Below are 17318 nucleotides of genomic sequence, written 5' to 3'. Positions count from 1 at the left end.
GGATTTCAGTCCAGTATAGAATTGCATATCTTCTGCCAAGTTAATGAAATGAAGTTCACTAATTTTAGTTGTGTTGCCTGGTGACATTGATTTTATTTCTGACTTTTCTGTGGCATTTAAGTTAATAAGTCTGAATCTTTTTTCATCACTTGCATATAAAATTCAGATCGTTTTTGGAGATTTAATTTCAAGGACAACTTACATTTTTTCTATTGTTTACATAGTTACAATTGTTGCTCTCAACAATAGATAATCACGACAGAAATATGACTTAGTCTTCTGTTTTATAAATTGAAAGTTTGCATTTTAACACTGAACTCATTTTTTAAAAATCTGTCTGTATGAAGTCATTTAGTAAGTTCACATTGTAAATCAGCCCTGGAGCTCAGAAGAAGAGCGATGCATTTATATGACAGTTGCAAAGTTGGGCAATGAAATTCTATTTATGGACAATTTTCACCCACGTATGCGTGTAAAAAGTAGCAGAGAAAATATCGCAATTATTAAGTGTAAAAATATAGTGTCACAAAAAAATGCAGAGTTTCACAGGTGCCGAATAGGTAATATGCCTTTGCGGTTTTTTAACATACGGTAAAAATGGTTATTCTGAGAGCTAATGGTCGCTAAGGCAACCAAGGCTGAGGGAGTGTGCAATGAACGCCGAGCTGCCGTTCCTACTACTCCCAGCCCGGAGATGTGCCAATGTGCAGCGGCGCTGACGATGCGCGCTGCTTACAGCGCCGGCTGTGCGGGCCAGTCGCAGACTTTCACTCGGACGGAAGTGCTCCAACTGTCTCTTCTCTTGTCATCTACCAACAGGGCTTCCTGAGCCGCCGACTGAAAGGCTCCATCAAGAGGACAAAGAGCCAGCCCAAGCTCGACAGGAACAGCAGCTTCCGCCACATTTTACCTGGATTTAGGAGCGTGGAGGATGAAAGGTAAGAGCGCCCTATGATATTTCACCCCGCCCCCCCCGCCCTCAAACCCTTTACTGCCACCACCGCACGATTATCTTCGCAGAAACAAATATCTTTGTAGCGGACGCGTTGCCCAATTACTGCCTTCCTTCGCGATGTTGTAATGGTTTTATACAGCTGCTGAGAATTCAGCCCAAATGTTACAACAGCGGGATTGAAAATGCCTTTTCCAGTTTGATTGCTGCCACATTTTCTTCCTGTGAAACGAGGCATGCCTTTATTGTGGTATTTGGTTCTGTTCTCCCTGCGATGAGCTTCTTTTGCAGAGTTTTATTTTTGGAAAGAATTAATCATTTAAACAAGTAGTTTTAATTTTTTATATAACTCCGCAGTTTAATATGTTTCGGAAGAATAAATACAGCTGGTCGCCAGGCTATTGTTCTCTTTCAATACGTTTTCTTTAAAAATCTGTTACCATTGCGATGAGCTTTCCATTAATCTATTCTGTTTGAACTTTGGCCAGTAGTTAATATGAGAAGTTGTGCTTGTAATGAAAGGGTGACTAAACATTATTCATTGATAGCCGACATTTCGCCCTGAAAATTCAGGTATCTGAGCACATAGGTGTGGAAGAGTTGCTCAGTCTGTCACCTGTCGGTGCCGAGCGCAATGTTAATTCGCCGTGTGCCTTTCTGCAGGGACGATCGAGGAATCTGGCGATAATATTAGTAGATTAGTGGCGATCAAACTTGATGTTGTCTCTGTAGAGACATAATGAATAGTAAGGTACTGTGCATAACAACTGACTATTCAGTCTGTAGTTTGGGTGTATTAATTGAGGGTGCGATGTACCGCTGTACCCCTTGAACCAGCCGGGACCACACATTCTTGTCCGCCAAACCATCCTATCAATTTTCCAATCTGCTTTTAAAAATAGAATTAATTAGCCATCTGTTTCCTTCAAATGGCGTATATCTTTCCATACTGAAGAAGTCATTCACCATATTTTCCGTTAACTACGGGACAAAGCCTTGTTATAGATTTAAACCATTGCCATCTATTTGCGGAATAGAATTGGGGTGGGGTGATTTAGATATTTAACTTCAATACATTTGTGTTGTGTTCGGCTAGCGTTTGGAGAAAAGTCATGCATGAAGCGTTTGTTATTTAACTAGAAAATTAATAAATGAAGCTGGTTGCCACATTATTTTCTTTGTATTAATCGTTGGAACTTTGCACTAGGATTGATCTTGTGGGTGGTATTTATGTAATTTTTTAAATTTTGCTTGATAACGTGTGATTTACAGGTTAGCGTAAATCACATCAGTGAGATTGAATCTCACTAGCCCTAGTCTGTGTTGCACATGCTCTCTGTCTGTTAAAATGACAAAAGGGGAAAAAATGCAGCACTGGTCTTTAGAAAGACAATTACAGTCCATGCCAAGGTTGGTGACAGATGTTCCCTTTTAATTTAGCTGCAATTATTTTTTTTACAATGGTGAGGATTTTGGCCTCCTGCCTTTTCCATAAACTTTAAGCTGCAATTTAATAAGCCAATAAAATGTGCAAGTATGGAATCAGAGCAATGACAATGATATCGCCTCTTAAAGCATGTTATTTATGTTGCCTGTCAGTTTACAGACATTTAATATTAAAGGTAAATGACCCAAATATGTTTATTTGAAAACGAAATGCCCAGTCACGCTGTAGTTTTTGGCTTCTGGGGTCTGACGTGTCAAATCCATTGCAATTTTACAGTTGTAGAGAATATTAAGCCTTGTAGAATTCCAGGCTCGATGGGGAACCCAGAAACTATACAGTAGACCTACATGCAAGTCTAATGTCCAAATGTGGTACCCATCCAACTGATGCAGTTAGGTTGAGAATTTTCCCAGATTTGTAGGCATAATGTATTCTTGAAAATGTACTTACCAAAAAGCAGCAGGTCATGCTTCATTTCTGCTTGCATGGAGGCATCTGCTGGCCTTTTAGATGTGATAATAGCAAAAAAAAAACAGCAAATCATAAAGATCTAGGTGGTTCAAGCTGGATTGGATGAGATAGAGGGTCATTCAGGTCGACCTGGAGAATTGCAACAAGATCGACGTGTGTGGAGGTGAAGCCAATAGCTGGTCTGGATTGCCACCATTTGCTTGTCTAAATTGTCCTGGTGCTTCGACATTCAGTTCAAATTTCACTTAAATGACTACAAAATAGACTATTTTCAATAATATCATTTTGTGCACAAGCAGATTGTTGATTTTCAACCTAAAGTGTGTGCAATTGTTTCTGTTATCCTCACTTCAGTACCATCTCTGCTTGCTTTTGTTGTAACGCAAGCTTCGATAGATATATTCTGTTGGATACTGATTTTTTTTCTAGGTATTTGTGTATTTAAAGGGGAAAGGAGATGAAATAGAGTTTTGTTTTAATTATTCATATCCAATAAACTAATCAGACTAAGATTCTGATTTATTTATCATTTGTACATTGAAAAGTACAGTATGGTGGGGTCAGTCTGCAATAATGCTTGCCAGAACAACATAAAACACAACAAGTGACTAAACGACAACATCTAATTACCAACTACTTGACCACATTCTGCGTCCTTGTGCACTTTTCAGATGGGGTCATTCTACTGCAATCAACACAGTAAGCTTGGCTCATTTCTTTATTCCCTCACAAGAGATAATGAAGCCAGCTGATGTCATTTTGCCAATTTGCTGAAGATGACCTCATTCAACATAAACCAAGAGTGAAAACCAAAACTATGTGATCTTTTCTATCAATCCAGTTATTTACTTGTGACACTCATCATCACCTGCATTTGGTTTCCTTTAAATGTGAACATTCTCTCTTTAGAACTTCTTTCTATTTTTCTCTATCTCTTCTGTTTTTTTCTCTTTTCCCTCTTCTCTCTCTCTCAACCCCTCTCTCGCCATGACCTCTCCTCTCCCTATCACCGCGCCCCCTCCTCTCTCTCGCCGCGCCCCTCTCACGCTCTCGCCGCGCCCTCCTCTCGCTCTCTCGCCGCGCCCTCTTCTCGCTCTCTCGCCACGCCCTCCTCTCGCTCTCTCGCCACGCCCTCCTCTCGCTACGCCCTCCTCTCGCTCTCTCGCTGTGACCCCTTACTCTCTCTTGCTGCGCCCCCTCCCTCTCTCTCTCTCTCTCTCTCTCGCCACCCCCCCTCTCGCCACCCCCCTCTCGCCACCCCCCCTCTCGCCACCCCCCCTCTCGCCACCCCCCCTCTCGCCACCCCCCCTCTCGCCACCCCCCCTCTCGCCACCCCCCCCCTCTCGCCACCCCCCCCTCTCGCCACCCCCCCTCTCGCCACCCCCTCTCTCTCTCGCCACCCCCTCTCTCTCGCCACCCCCTCTCTCTCGCCACCCCCTCTCTCTCTCGCCACCCCCTCTCTCTCTCGCCACCCCCTCTCTCTTTCTCGCCACCCTCTCTCTCTCTTGCCACCTCCCTCTCTCTCGCCACCCCCCTCTCTCTCTCCCCCTCCCCCTCTCTCGCCCTCCCTCTCTTGCCCCCACCTCTCTCTCCCCTCTCTCTCGCGCCCCTCTTCCCCTCCCCCTCTCAGCCCCCCTCACCCCCTCACCCCCCTCTCCCGCTCAGCTGTTGCCTCCCCCTCTCTTTCTATCACCATTACAGCGAATGCATTACAGTATTGATAATATAAACTTATCACTTAATGCTAAACATTCTGTTTGAGTGTTCATCTTACTTATGGACATCTTATTTAAATGCAGAGATGTGTCAAGGTTTAAATGTCCTGGTTGTTGCTTCCTCAATGCAATTGTAACAGACAAAGTATTGCACATCTTTTAACAAACAAATCAGAATTTATTGCTGCTGACAGTTCTATCCAAAGTATTGATGGGGTTGAATGACAGCACATGGAATCAGTTGCAGTGCGTCTGGGCACTTGCATGACGACGGGTGGTTGCTGGTATTTATTTTAAACATGGGCTATGTTAAATTCAAGGAATTGTAGATCGAGATAAGCATTATTAGCCCAAACTTCAATGGCCTGTTTTACTGTACTTATCTGATTTTGTTGGAAGAAGGAGAGTTAAGCAAGGGCTACATTATTGTACTGTAGCCAATTTTGATGCAATATCATGATCATATGTGGTACACCACATAAACAAAGCTTATGACATACTCCTATATTTTCAATATTGCATAAAACAGACCTCAATTTGTGATTGTAAGTGTACTGTTATTTTCCAATCTTTTTGTAGTGTAATAATTCAGCAGTGAATTTCAGAAGATGTCTCATTGTTGGTTCTGTGTGATATTTGACAGTGCGTCTGTTGGTGATATATTTCAAGCATTGTTTCTTAATGGATAAAGTACTAGACTTGCAAACTGATGATAGATTTAAGCACTTTGTTTTCAAATTTTTGCCTTCAGTATCTTAAAATTTGCATGTCCCTTTGCTGTTGGCATGCGATTCTAATTCCAAATCAGATTTAGAATCAGAATAACATTTATTATCTTTGACTTGCATATTGTGCAATTTGTTGTTTTTGTGGCAGCAGTACAATGCAAAGACAAATTACCAGAAATTGTAAATTAAAATTAATAAATTTATGAAAACATTCAGCTTAGAAGAATCTACAATTTAATAATGAAATTGCTAGTAAATTAGAAATACAATAGTTTAATTAATTTTAATCAAAAAATAATAAAAACAGACTATTATGAATCTTTTTGAATAATTTAATGAATTGCTAGGGTCAGGAAGAAAACTTAACGGCTTCTCAAATGAAGTTAGGAATAGACAGCAGATTGCTGGTGGCAACCAAATCATCCCTCCCCGCCCGCCCACCAACCAATCCACCCTCCATCAAAAATTGAATGAACTTAACTTTTTAAAAAAGTCCTCTCCCAATCAGCGAATTTTTTATGATGACAAGTACAGCCAAAGCATGATGACAGAATGTGAGATAGGGTAATACACATCAGCTGTGATCTTATTGAATGGGCAAGCAATGTTTGTGTTTTATTTCCCCTTAATTGAAATGTCTTTTTAAAAGTGTTTTGAGTGTGGTTTTCTCCTGTTCTTACAGCTAATGTTCCTTATTTTGGACTGAGCTATGGGAATGTTACATAAAAATGGGCCTGAGAAAACCCTATCAATTACAAGAATAGTGCTGGTGACAAAGCAGCTTTGTAAATCACTACGAGTAAAAGGCAAGGTATAAGTGGATCAATAAGTAAGTGACAAATGGTGACCATCCTATTTTAACCTGTAGCTAGTTTAAGTGTATGATTGTTTTTTGATTCTTAATATGTTACTTTTGTAGTGACTTGGACTAAAATGCAAATAAAATATAATGTAGATAAGTGTGAGTTTTGTAAAATTTCTTAACCTTGAAGCACCCAGCTGTACTGTTGTATCAGCCTTCAAATGGATAGTGTTATTCCAGAGTATGTTGATGCCATAATAAAGCACTGGAGGATGCAGTCCTTTAACTGAAGTTTATAGGGTTAGAGCAATTTGAAGTTATAAGTTGAATATCCAAAGCATATCGAACCACTTTAAAGATTACTTGTTTTATTTCCCAAAACTGAAAAGCCTTTCTGAGGGTGTGCCTGCTGTCGATTTGACCTCAACCAACCTGTTTCTAACAGCCTTTTCATGAGTGCAGATAATTGAGTGTTCTTAGTTGAAGCCCGGCTTTGTCTGTTGGGATTTATCTGTGATTGTTTCATGATGACTTGGCTTGGATTCATCACAGAAGGTGCTTCTCCAGGTCAAGGACGATCTCCATTCTCTTTCAACTGATTCAAGTGGATAACAGTCACATTTCTGGAAATGAAACTCAGTGATGTATGCTGGTTCACCTTACCCACCTGCTGCTCGTTGGAGAGAGGTCCAAAGTCAAATACATTGAAGCAGATAGAAGCAATTGTTTATGCCTCTAATTAAGCCTTGGAAGCATTTTCTAAGTATGCTTGGTTTGTCATTAATGAAATCATTGCAAAAGAGATGTTAATCCTGATTTCAATTATTATGCTTTAGGTGGAATTTTGTAAATAGCCTTACTTTTTTTTCCCCTCTCAAAATAGTGTTTCTCTAGCTTTATCTGCAGAGAACTTTCCCACCATCAGTAAAGCCAATAAAATCATACTGGAATTGAAAAATGTTGTTGTGTAACTTTGGAGCCTTAGTTTAATTTGAAATATTGAACTATATAGATTTTACTGACTTTTCTCAGAGAGTGTTGAAAGTTTAAAATAAATTTATGAATAAAATACGTATATATACTACTCTGAGACTCATTTTCTTGTAGGCATTCACAGTAGAACAAAGATAAAATAGAATCAATGCAAAACCACACTCAAAGACTGACAAACAACAAATTTGCAAAAGAAGAGAAACTGCGAGTACAAAAAACTAACAATCAATAAAGAAATATCGAGAACATGAGTTGTAGACTCTTTGAAAGTGAGTCTGTAGGTTATTGAATGAGTTCAAAGTTGAGGTGAGTGAAGTTATTCATGCTGTTCAGGAGCCTTATGATTGAAGGAAAATAGTTATTCTTGAACCTGGTGCTGTAGGACCTAAAGTTCCTGTACCTCCTTCCCAATGGCAGTAGCGAGAAGAGAGCATGGCCTTGATAGTGGGGTGTTTTCAGGTGATGCACCTTTCGGAATTTCTGCTTCAGGGGTGCAGGGATTACTTTTTCTTGAACTATTAGGCCGTCCCATAACTTTGAATGTGGAATAACAATTCTCCAATTTAATCCAGTGCTCCATTTAGTTTTGCTTCAATTTCTGATTCTGAACACACTATGTGTAGCATTTTAAATATTTATGCACTCCAATGGAAATGAGACTGACTTTCTCCGACCATTTACATAAACACTGTTCCACATGAAATTTCATTTTGTATTAAAATTGTTTAATGCAAAACTGCATCAGTTTTACAAGAAAATCTTCATAAATCATCCCATGCATGAATGCTTTCCAGTTCTGCTGATAGAATAATTTGAATGTTGTTAATTTGGGTGTATCATATCCTGCATAAAGATCCGTGCCACTCTAACAAGGTATTTTAAAAGGGAGTTTTTTTTTGCCAGAGGCTGTGCAAGTTAAACCTGTGTATCGATAGTGAGTGAATAGAGGTTGTACTAAAATGCTTTATATCTTGGCATCTTGGTTGTATTCAGCCAATGTCAATACATCAGAGAAGAATATTACCAAGACCTTGAACTCGCTCTACATATTTCATGAGGGCATTACTTCAGCAAGTTTTTTTCTTTCTGTAGGGAAACTTAAGCCACGCTTTTTTTTTGTTTTTACACTTGTATGTAATTTTATCAGAAGAGTGATTACAAACTCATAACCCAACTCTATTGGAGAAACTCTAGGTTTGCCCTAATCTGCTATTTTAGGATATAAAGATTATGTCAGTCAGAGGAGGGCAAATCTTATATTCTACAGCATTTATGTTGTAGCTTCTGAAACATCCACTATTAAGGACTGCCATCAGCCAGGTCATGCCTTGTTCTCATTGCTACCACCAGGAAGGAGGTACAGAAGCCTGAAAGCACACATTCAATGATTCAGGAACAACTTCTTCCCCTCTACTATGTGATTTCTGAATGGGCATTGAACCCATGAACACTACCTCACTACATTCTTGTACTATTTACTTCACTGAACTATTTTATATGCAACCCTCGCACCAGGGCTGGTATACAAATTCAGTTCATTAGCTGACTCTGCTAACAGCCACGTGACTCAGCAGTGAGAAGGCCACCGTTCTAGGGTCAGGAATAGCTGGATTTGCTCTTTCAGGTGTGGTTTTTGTGAAGGAGACAAGTAGGAAGGCATACTCTGTATTTTACACTGTGACTTTAACTTCGACCTTGATGGTGTTGGAATAGTCGTATTAAATGTAACACAGAACGATCAATAATGCATTCAAGGGAAAGAGGGAAAAGATTATAGCACAAAAGATCAACGGTTAGAATTGCTCCTGAAATCCTCTATCTATACAAAACCGTCAGATAACTTCACCAGTATCTTGAGGCTTGAGATATGAATTTTAAAGTCCATGCCTCAAAATAACATCCATGTATAAAGCAACTTCTACCCTGTACCATCCCAGTGTGCTCTGTATCCAATTAAGTAGCTGTGAAGTAAGTATAATACAAGAGAAGGCAGGAACCACTTTACAAATAATGATTTCCCTCGTACATAGTCATGAGATAAATCACAGAAATAATCAAATGGAAAATGTTCTGGAAACTCACCGAGCTATCCTGATTGTGTACAAATAGTACCTCGAAATCTTCAGCAAACATCTAATTTCAATTTAACCAAAAGGTAGCATGTCTGACACTGTAGCATTGTGTCACAGTAGTGTTTTGAATGTCAGCCTTGAACACAAGTACTTCTGATTTAGGTACACAATGATAATATGCTTTGGCGGTTGATATGACTAAACTTTTTACGCTTTCCAGCGTAATCAAAATGTTGCTGCCTTCAATCTTGCCCAAAGTTGCACTATCCCATTTTCTCCAAGTTCAACTTTATGATCCTTTTTGAATTAATTTTCTCCATCTTAAATATAAATCTCTTTCTGCCTTTTATTTTTCTATTTCTGCCTGTGTTGCTTCTCTTCTGCTGAGCCAGCTTTTAATTGTCTATCCTAGTTGCAGTTAAAGAAGGTGGTGCTGAGCTGCCGCCTTGAACCATTGCAATCTGACAATGCTGTTCCAGGATTTTGACCCAGAGGTGATGAAGGAAGGGTGATATATTTGCCAGTCAGGATGATGGGTGACTTGGAGGGCAACTTCAAGGTGGTGATGCTGCCAATGCTTTTTCTGCCCTTGTTCTTCCTGCTGTTAAGAGTTCTTGGATTTGGAAAGTGTTGTCTATGGATTCTCGGCAAGTTACTGCAGTGCATTCTTAAATGGTGCAAATTACTGCTACTGTGTGTTGGTGCTGGAGCGAGTGGTAGTTATGGATAGTGTGCCTATAAAATGGGCTTCTTTGTTCTGTATGGTGTCGAGCTTCTTGAGTGTTGTTGAAGCCAGACAAGAGTTCCGTCATACTTGTAACAAGTCTTGTAGGCAGTGGACAGGCTTTAGGAAATTTGGCAATGAGCTGGCTGTGCAGGATCCCTAGTCTCTGTCCTGCCCTTGTAACTATGCTATCTATTTGGCTACTCCATTTCAGGTTCTGGTCAGTGGTAACCCCAGGATGCTGGCAGTGGAGGTTCAGTGATGGTAATGCCATTGAATGTCAGGACTAATAGCGGGATTTTCTCTTGTTGAGGACAGTCATTGACTGGCACTTGTCTGGCATAAATGTTAACTTGCCACTTATCAGCTCAGGCATGGATATTGTCCTCTGGCTCTGATGCATTTGGTTCTGGACTGCTTCATTACCTAAAGAGTCTGAAGGTATTGAACATTGTGCAATCATCCATACTCCTGACATTACAAATGTTGGAAGGTTATTGCTGAGGCAGTTGATGATGGTTGGGCCTAGGAGACTACCCTGAGGAACTCTAAACTAGATGTCCTGTGGTTGAGATGATGGACCTCCAAGTTTCTTCCTTGTGCTAGATACAATTCCAACCACCCTGATTCCTACTGACTCCAGTTTAGCCTGGGCTTCTTGATGCAAAATTTCATCAAGTGCCACCTTATTGGTAAAACAGAATTGTCACAGATACAGCAATGAAGAATCCTTCTACATCTGAGTGCAACAATATTCTTGAGTCTCCACCTAGGACTTGCATGATTGACAATAGTGAAAACCTAGAGGAAGCTACTGAAAAGATGAAGGAAGCTCTGAACACTGCCAGAGGTGGAGGACCTTCATTGCTGCCCTAACCAGCAGTGTGATGGGCAGTAAGTATAAGTAAATACTTTGATGTCAAGGTTGATTACCCTCATTTCACCTTCTTTGTTTCATAGTTTTTATTTTCATCCATTACATCTCTACCTCGTGCAGTTGTCTGTCCAGTTTTCAACCATTTTCCTCCCATTTTCAAAATTATAAAGCTGTTCTTTGAATTAACTTTTGGTTTATTTAACTATGTCTATCTATCTTGCTTTGATCTTTTTCCATCACTACCCTCAGTTTGTATGTGAGGTTACCCTGGTGTGCTAATGTTCTTTGGGTGGATAATTGTGAAGCACAAGTCTAGATATGATCCTAAGTTTACGTAAACAGAGGAAAACCATTTAACCCATTGGATCCATTCTGACAATCGGGCTAATGCCATCAGACCCATTGCACCCCTCCTTTACTTAAATGTACCCCTTAAACATATTTATTCTTACATGGCCATCCCTTTTGATTCTTTTGCCTCTTCGCTATATTAAGAAGTAATTTACCAAAGCTAATTAACCTATTTTTGGGATGTAGGAGGAAACAGGATCACCCTGTGGAAATGTATGCAGTTGTGGGAAGTGATTTCAAACTCGACACAGATCATAGTGAGGTCAGGATTGAACCAACCACCTGGAGCTATGAAGCCATAGCTGAACCACTAGGCTTCCCTCTGTTATGATGGGATACGGCATTGCAATGAACAATTTTACTAAGTATGTGAAACTGCTGTATCACTGAGTTGCAAAACAGAGCTGAAGAGCTGGCAATTTCTTTTGGTAAGTTTGGACTTCAAAATATGGAATAGTAACAGTGAAAAACGCTTGAAATCCGAAAATATCAACCACTCTGCCTTCTGCTGCCAAGGCAGATAGAAGGATGGGGATTGGGATTAAAAACTCAAATGATGAAATGCTAACTATACCTATTGATTTTTTAAAAAAGATTTCAGGTTCTTAGTTGTTAGTGTCCTTTCTATTTTTTAAATTAGTTAAACTGAGCTTTAAAATTTCTAGCAGTTATTTATTAAGGGATTGGGGATCTACATACCCCAAAACAATTATCATTGCTTAGGATAAGCAGCACAATGCTAGTTCCCCACTTACACAATGTCAGGTTTTAATAAAATCTGATACGTATTAATTCTAAGCTAATCATATTTCCAGTTTGAATAACCTACCAAGCAGTTAATATATTATTTTGATAATCAAAGAAAAACAGAGACACATGAGTAGATCAAGTAACCATTGTGGGTCTGCTCCAAGAGTATCACCTGCATTTTATCCATTATCCTGCCTAATCCCTATAAATCTTATTTCTTAAAGTTTTATCTGTTAAAATCATTAGTATACTCCATGATTAGTCAAGTTTATCTCTGGGAATGGTTAATTCCAAAGAGTTACCACCAGCTGATCCTAATAGCTAATCTTTACTCTGACATTGTTCCCTTAGTTAAATAATAGTTTCCTGGGGCAATATTACCAGTACCTTTTAGAACCATATCTGTTGCAATGAGGTCACCTCTAAATGTTCTAGGGTACTATCCAGTACACTGCTTCCAAGGCTTCATATGGTGTTGGTCAGACTGTAGTCAGGGTATTGTGAGCAGTTTTGGGCTGCGTATATCAGGAAAGATGTGCTGGCATTGGAGAGGGTTCAGAGGAGAAGGATCCCAGTGATGGTTAATGATTGAGGTGTGTTTGATGGCTCCGAGCCTGTACTTGCAGGAGTTTAGAAGGGTGAGGGAGGGATCTCATTGAAACCTATTGAATATTGAAAGGCCTGAATAGAGTGGATGTTTCCAGTGGAAGAGTCTAGAACCAGAGATGATGCTTGTGACACATGGCAACTTTTTGTGGGCTGCTTACATAACTTCTAGATACACCTTTTCTGAACTTCTATTACTGCAATCTGAAGCCTCTATTTTCCCTTTAAGTAATGCATTTTTACACTGTCTTAACAAATTAGCAATTTTACAATCTCCTGAGGGACTCAGCAGACTCAACTTTCAGGATTGCAGGTACAGCACCTATAAGCAGACTAGGGGACATTGCTATGGCTGGAGGAGGGGTGGTCTCCAAACCAGACTAAAACAACGAGGTGCAAAACATCCTCAACCTTGTTTGCAAATGTGCTGTCTCTGGAGATGAGGGCAAGATTGCTGTATCAGAGGGAAATGAGGAATTGCTGTGTTCTCTGTTTCACAGAGATATGGCTCACCTCAGGCACGCTGGATTTAGTGATCAGACTTGAGGCTTCTTAATCCGACTGGATTGCTTATTCGAAGAGGGCAAAAGGTGGGGTCTGTGCTTCATTGTAAGCTCTTTATAGCACTTGGACGTAATGGTCTTGTCCTACTGTTGTTACCCCGACCTGGAACACCTAATGATAAAGTGCCATCCATTCTACTTACTGAGTTTCCTCTGCGATCCTTACTGTAGTTAATATAATGGCAAAGGTTGATGTTAAGCAGGCACTCGATGTATTGAATGCCGCGATTAGCAAACAAGCAACAGTCTACCCTGATGCCTTTCAGATCACTGCTGGGGACTTCAGTCAAGCTTACTTGATAAAATCTCTGTCGAACTCGTCGCCGTCGTGGCTATCCCTTGAGGTTGAGGATGATGGTCTTTGTTCCGTTGATCTATTTATGGGTTTTCAAGTGGCTTATGAGTCCAATCTTAGCTTTGAAAATTCTTGCGCATTCAGGACAGGTAGTTTCAGATGATAGATCAGGCTTTGGTTGTTGTTGCCTCACTTTCCATTTTCTTCTCTTTTCTTCTAATTCTGCACATTTGTTGGCTTCGGAAGTTGCTTTCCTTCTCAGATGATGGTTTACCAGAGTTTCCTGTCCTTGGCATTGGTTTCCCAATTGTTGATGTCGATGTTACATTTCTTCATGTTGGCTTTTAAGACATCTTTGAATCTCTTCTGTTGTCAGCCTCTTTTACATTTGCCTTCAAGCTGGGAGTAGATTTGTTTCGGCAAACGTTCGTCTTTCATCTGAACAACATGACCGCTCCATCTTAATTGGTTCTTGATGACATAGGCTTCAATGCTTGTTGTTTTTGTTTCATTTAGCACGCTGATGTTGGTTCTTCTATCTTCCCAGCTGATTTTTAGGATGTTTCAAAGACAGTGTTGATGGAACTTTTCAAGTGCCTTCAGATGTCGTCGGTGTGTTGTCCAGGCTTCTGATGCATACAAGAGCATTGGGATCACCACTGCTTTGTACACTAACATTTTGGTGTCTGTTCAGATGTCACGATCATGAAAGACTCTTATTCAGAGACGTCCAAAAGCTGTTCCAGCGCATTTAAGATGATGTTGGATCTCGTCATTACGGTTGACATTGGAGGAGAAGTGACTTCCAAGATACGGAAAGTGGTCCACGTTTTCCAAAGTTGTTTCGCCAAGTTGAATTGATGGTTCTATCCGATTTGTCTCAGTTGGTGACGGTTGGTAGATGATTGGAGTCTTCTTGGAATTGATGGTAAGTCCAAGTTTCGTGTATGCATGGTTGAAGGCAGTCAGAATCTGTTGTAGGTGGTTTTCTGAGAGAGCTGCAACACTATTGTCTTCTGCATATTGGACCTCGATGAGGGAACTCGTGGATGTCTTGTTTTTGGACTTGAGACGGGCAAGATTGAAAAGTCTGCCCTCTGTTCTGTAGACAATTTTGATTCCTGGGGGTAGGTCATCCTTGATGATGTGGATGATTGTCGCAGTGAAGATGGTGAACAAAGTTGGAGCGATCACGCATCCCTGTTTTACTCCTGATCTAACTTGAAAAGGCTCACAGTTACTGTTGCTGACCATGACTGTGGCAAGCATGCCATCGTGGAGGAGTCTCAGGATTCGAATGTACTTTTCCAGACATCCATGGGTGGATAGGACGTCCCGTAGGAGTTCCGTTGATACCAAGTCAAAGGCTTTGTACATGGCATTCATCGACCTCACCAAAAGTTGAAGTTGTTCATGACATTTTTCTTGTAGTTGTCGCATTGTGAAGATCATGTTGATTGCTCCACATGATGGTTTAAAACCAGCTTGTGTCTCTGGAAGGATCTTCTCGGCTAAAGGCTTGAGCCGATTGTTCATGCTGCAGGTGAGGATCTTCCCTGCTGTTGCTAACAGGGAAATTTCACGATAGTTTCCGCATTCTGATCGATGGCCTTTCCTTTTGTAGATGGTAATGGTTGCTGAATCTCTAAAGCCTGCAGGTATGTCTTCATTTATCCAGCTCTTGATGAAAAGTTGATACAGTTGGTAATGAAGCGGGTTACCTCCAATTTTGTAGACCTCGGCTGGTATTCCATCGAGTCCAGCGGCCTTGTTGTTTTTCAAGGTTTTGATGGCTTCCTTGACTTTCAAGCGTTGGTATTTTGCTTAGGGAGTCATCAACGGGCTGTTTTGGAATGTTGTTAATCACATTCCTGTCAAATGAGACGGTTTGATTTAGAAGATCTTCAGAGTGCTCCCTCCATCTAGAATTGATGTCAGCATTGCTCTATAGGATGGTTGAACCATCTTTGCTTTTAAGAGGGGTTTGACCATGAGTGGATGGGCCAAAACTAGCTTTAGTTGTGTTGAAAAAGCCTTGAGTGTCATTGGCATCTGCTAGTTGTTGGATTTCCTGATATTTCTTCCTCCACCATTGGTTTTTCAGGTTTTGGGTGCCCTTCTGGACTGCAGCCTTGCATTCCTGATGCGTTTCTTTTTGGTAGCCGATTGTTGGTCATTTTGTAAGGCGATGAAAGCTTTTCTCTTTTCGTCGATGAGTCGTTGGAGTAGTTTGTCGGTATCATCGAACCAATCCTGATGTTTTTTCGTCTTGAACACAATGGTTTCTTTGCAGGTGATGATAGTGTTCTTCAATTGATTCCAGTGTTCTTCTACAGATGGTGGAATTTGTTGAGACAGTTGTTCTTGAAGATTTTGTTGAAACTTCTGTACATGGTTGATGTCTTGAAGGATATCAACATTGAATTTCTTAATAACGTTCTGATTTTGGTGTTTCCTTTTGGGCTGACTCTTCATTCTCATGGCGGATGAGATGAGTTGATGGTCTGTCCAGCACTCCTCAGTACCAGTAACAGCTCTTGTTATCAGTACACCTTGTTGGTCCTGAGATCGTACAATGATGTAGTCGATGAGCTGCCAGTGTTTGGAGCGTGGATGCTACCAGGAGACTTTGTGTCTGTTTTTCTGGTGAAGTAGGGTATTTGTAATCACCAGGTTGTGTTCAGCACATTTGGTGAGGAGAAGTGTTCCATTGGCGTTGACCTTGCCAACTCCTTCCTTGCTTATTATTCCAGTCCAGAGCTTATGATCTTTCCTGACTCTGGCATTGAAGTCTCCCAAGAGAATGAGCTTGTTGTTGGGAACAGAGGAAAGGACATCATCAAGTTGGGCATAGAAGTTCGTCTTTATTTCATCTTCAGCGTCCAGAGTTAAGAGCATAGGCGCTGATGATGGTGACCTATTGGGTCTTGACGAGCTGGATTTGCAGAGTCATGAGACGTTTGTTGATTCCCAGTGGTTGCTTTGTCAGCTTCTGTAGTAGGCTGTTTTGGATGGCAAAACCTACTCCGTGGATCCTCGGTTGTTCAGGATCAAGTCCTTTCCAGAAAAAGGTGTATTGACCTTGTTCTTCCTTTAGTTGCCCTTCTCTAGCTCTGCGGGTCTCACTCAGAGCAACAATGTCAAAGTTGAAGTTTTGGAGTTGCCGGGCAACAAAGGCAATTCTCCTCTCTGGTCGGTCTGAGTTTGAGTTATCCATCAGAGTTCGTATATTCCAGGTTCCAAATTTCATAGTTCACCTCGATGTTTTTCGACCGCATGATGGTGATCCCTCTGGATGCGGCTTTCCAGACAGCATGGGGTGAAGCAGACTATTTTTAGGGCACCTTTTCTGGCCCCCTCCCAGTTCAGGGTGAGCAGAGTGGATCCTAAATAGGGCTGCTCAGACGTGAATACTGCTGCCAAACAACTTTCCTGCTTCTGTCCAAAAGTTGAGCGACTGAATCAAGTATTCACCGCTTTCTTGCCAGTTCTTGACTAGGAGCTTCCAGCCATCACATTGCCTGCTCCTGTCGCCCTTCCCCAATTGCCGAAAGACTTGAAGAAGTGGCCCACAGGGCGAAGACACCTGTGCATGTAGTTGTTTAACGTGTACTTAATGTTGTACTCCAAGAAGCACATGATACTTCACAAATCAACCAACTGATTCCAATGGCATGGAAACCACGACGGTTGGAGCTGATGGATTTATTGCAGCCTTTATCCGCCTTCACAGCCACTGAATTCAAGTAACTTCGTCCGCCTGTTCCACCATTGAGGTCTTGGTTGGATTGTTCTTTGTCAGGGACCTCACCCTCGACCTTACCGCCATGGGTGACCCTACTAGGAGCATAGCTCCAGACAGCATCGTTCTCGGGATCTCAGGACCACACAAGCTTCTCCACTGCGACAAGGTGACAATCCACGGAGAAGTCTGCCCAACTATCATCAACATATCACATACAGCACCAGGGG

At 41.1% G+C, this 17318-nt stretch overlaps 1 protein-coding gene across 4 annotated transcripts in view; it reads left to right on the top strand.

Moving 5' to 3' along the window:
• The window catches only part of LOC140186135 (disabled homolog 2-interacting protein-like), a 606748-nt gene that overhangs the window by 360012 nt on the left and 229418 nt on the right, over positions 1 to 17318 (top strand). For all 4 annotated transcript variants that reach the window (XM_072240039.1, XM_072240040.1, XM_072240038.1 and 1 more), the window contains one exon: positions 820 to 938. In XM_072240039.1, coding sequence (XP_072096140.1) covers positions 820 to 938 — 119 coding nt within the window. The remainder of the gene's footprint in view (positions 1 to 819; positions 939 to 17318) is intronic.

Source organism: Mobula birostris, chromosome 22 (genome assembly GCF_030028105.1).
Source record: "Mobula birostris isolate sMobBir1 chromosome 22, sMobBir1.hap1, whole genome shotgun sequence".
Classification (NCBI taxonomy): domain Eukaryota; kingdom Metazoa; phylum Chordata; class Chondrichthyes; order Myliobatiformes; family Myliobatidae; genus Mobula; species Mobula birostris.
This window is presented reverse-complemented; position numbering and strand designations above follow the sequence as displayed.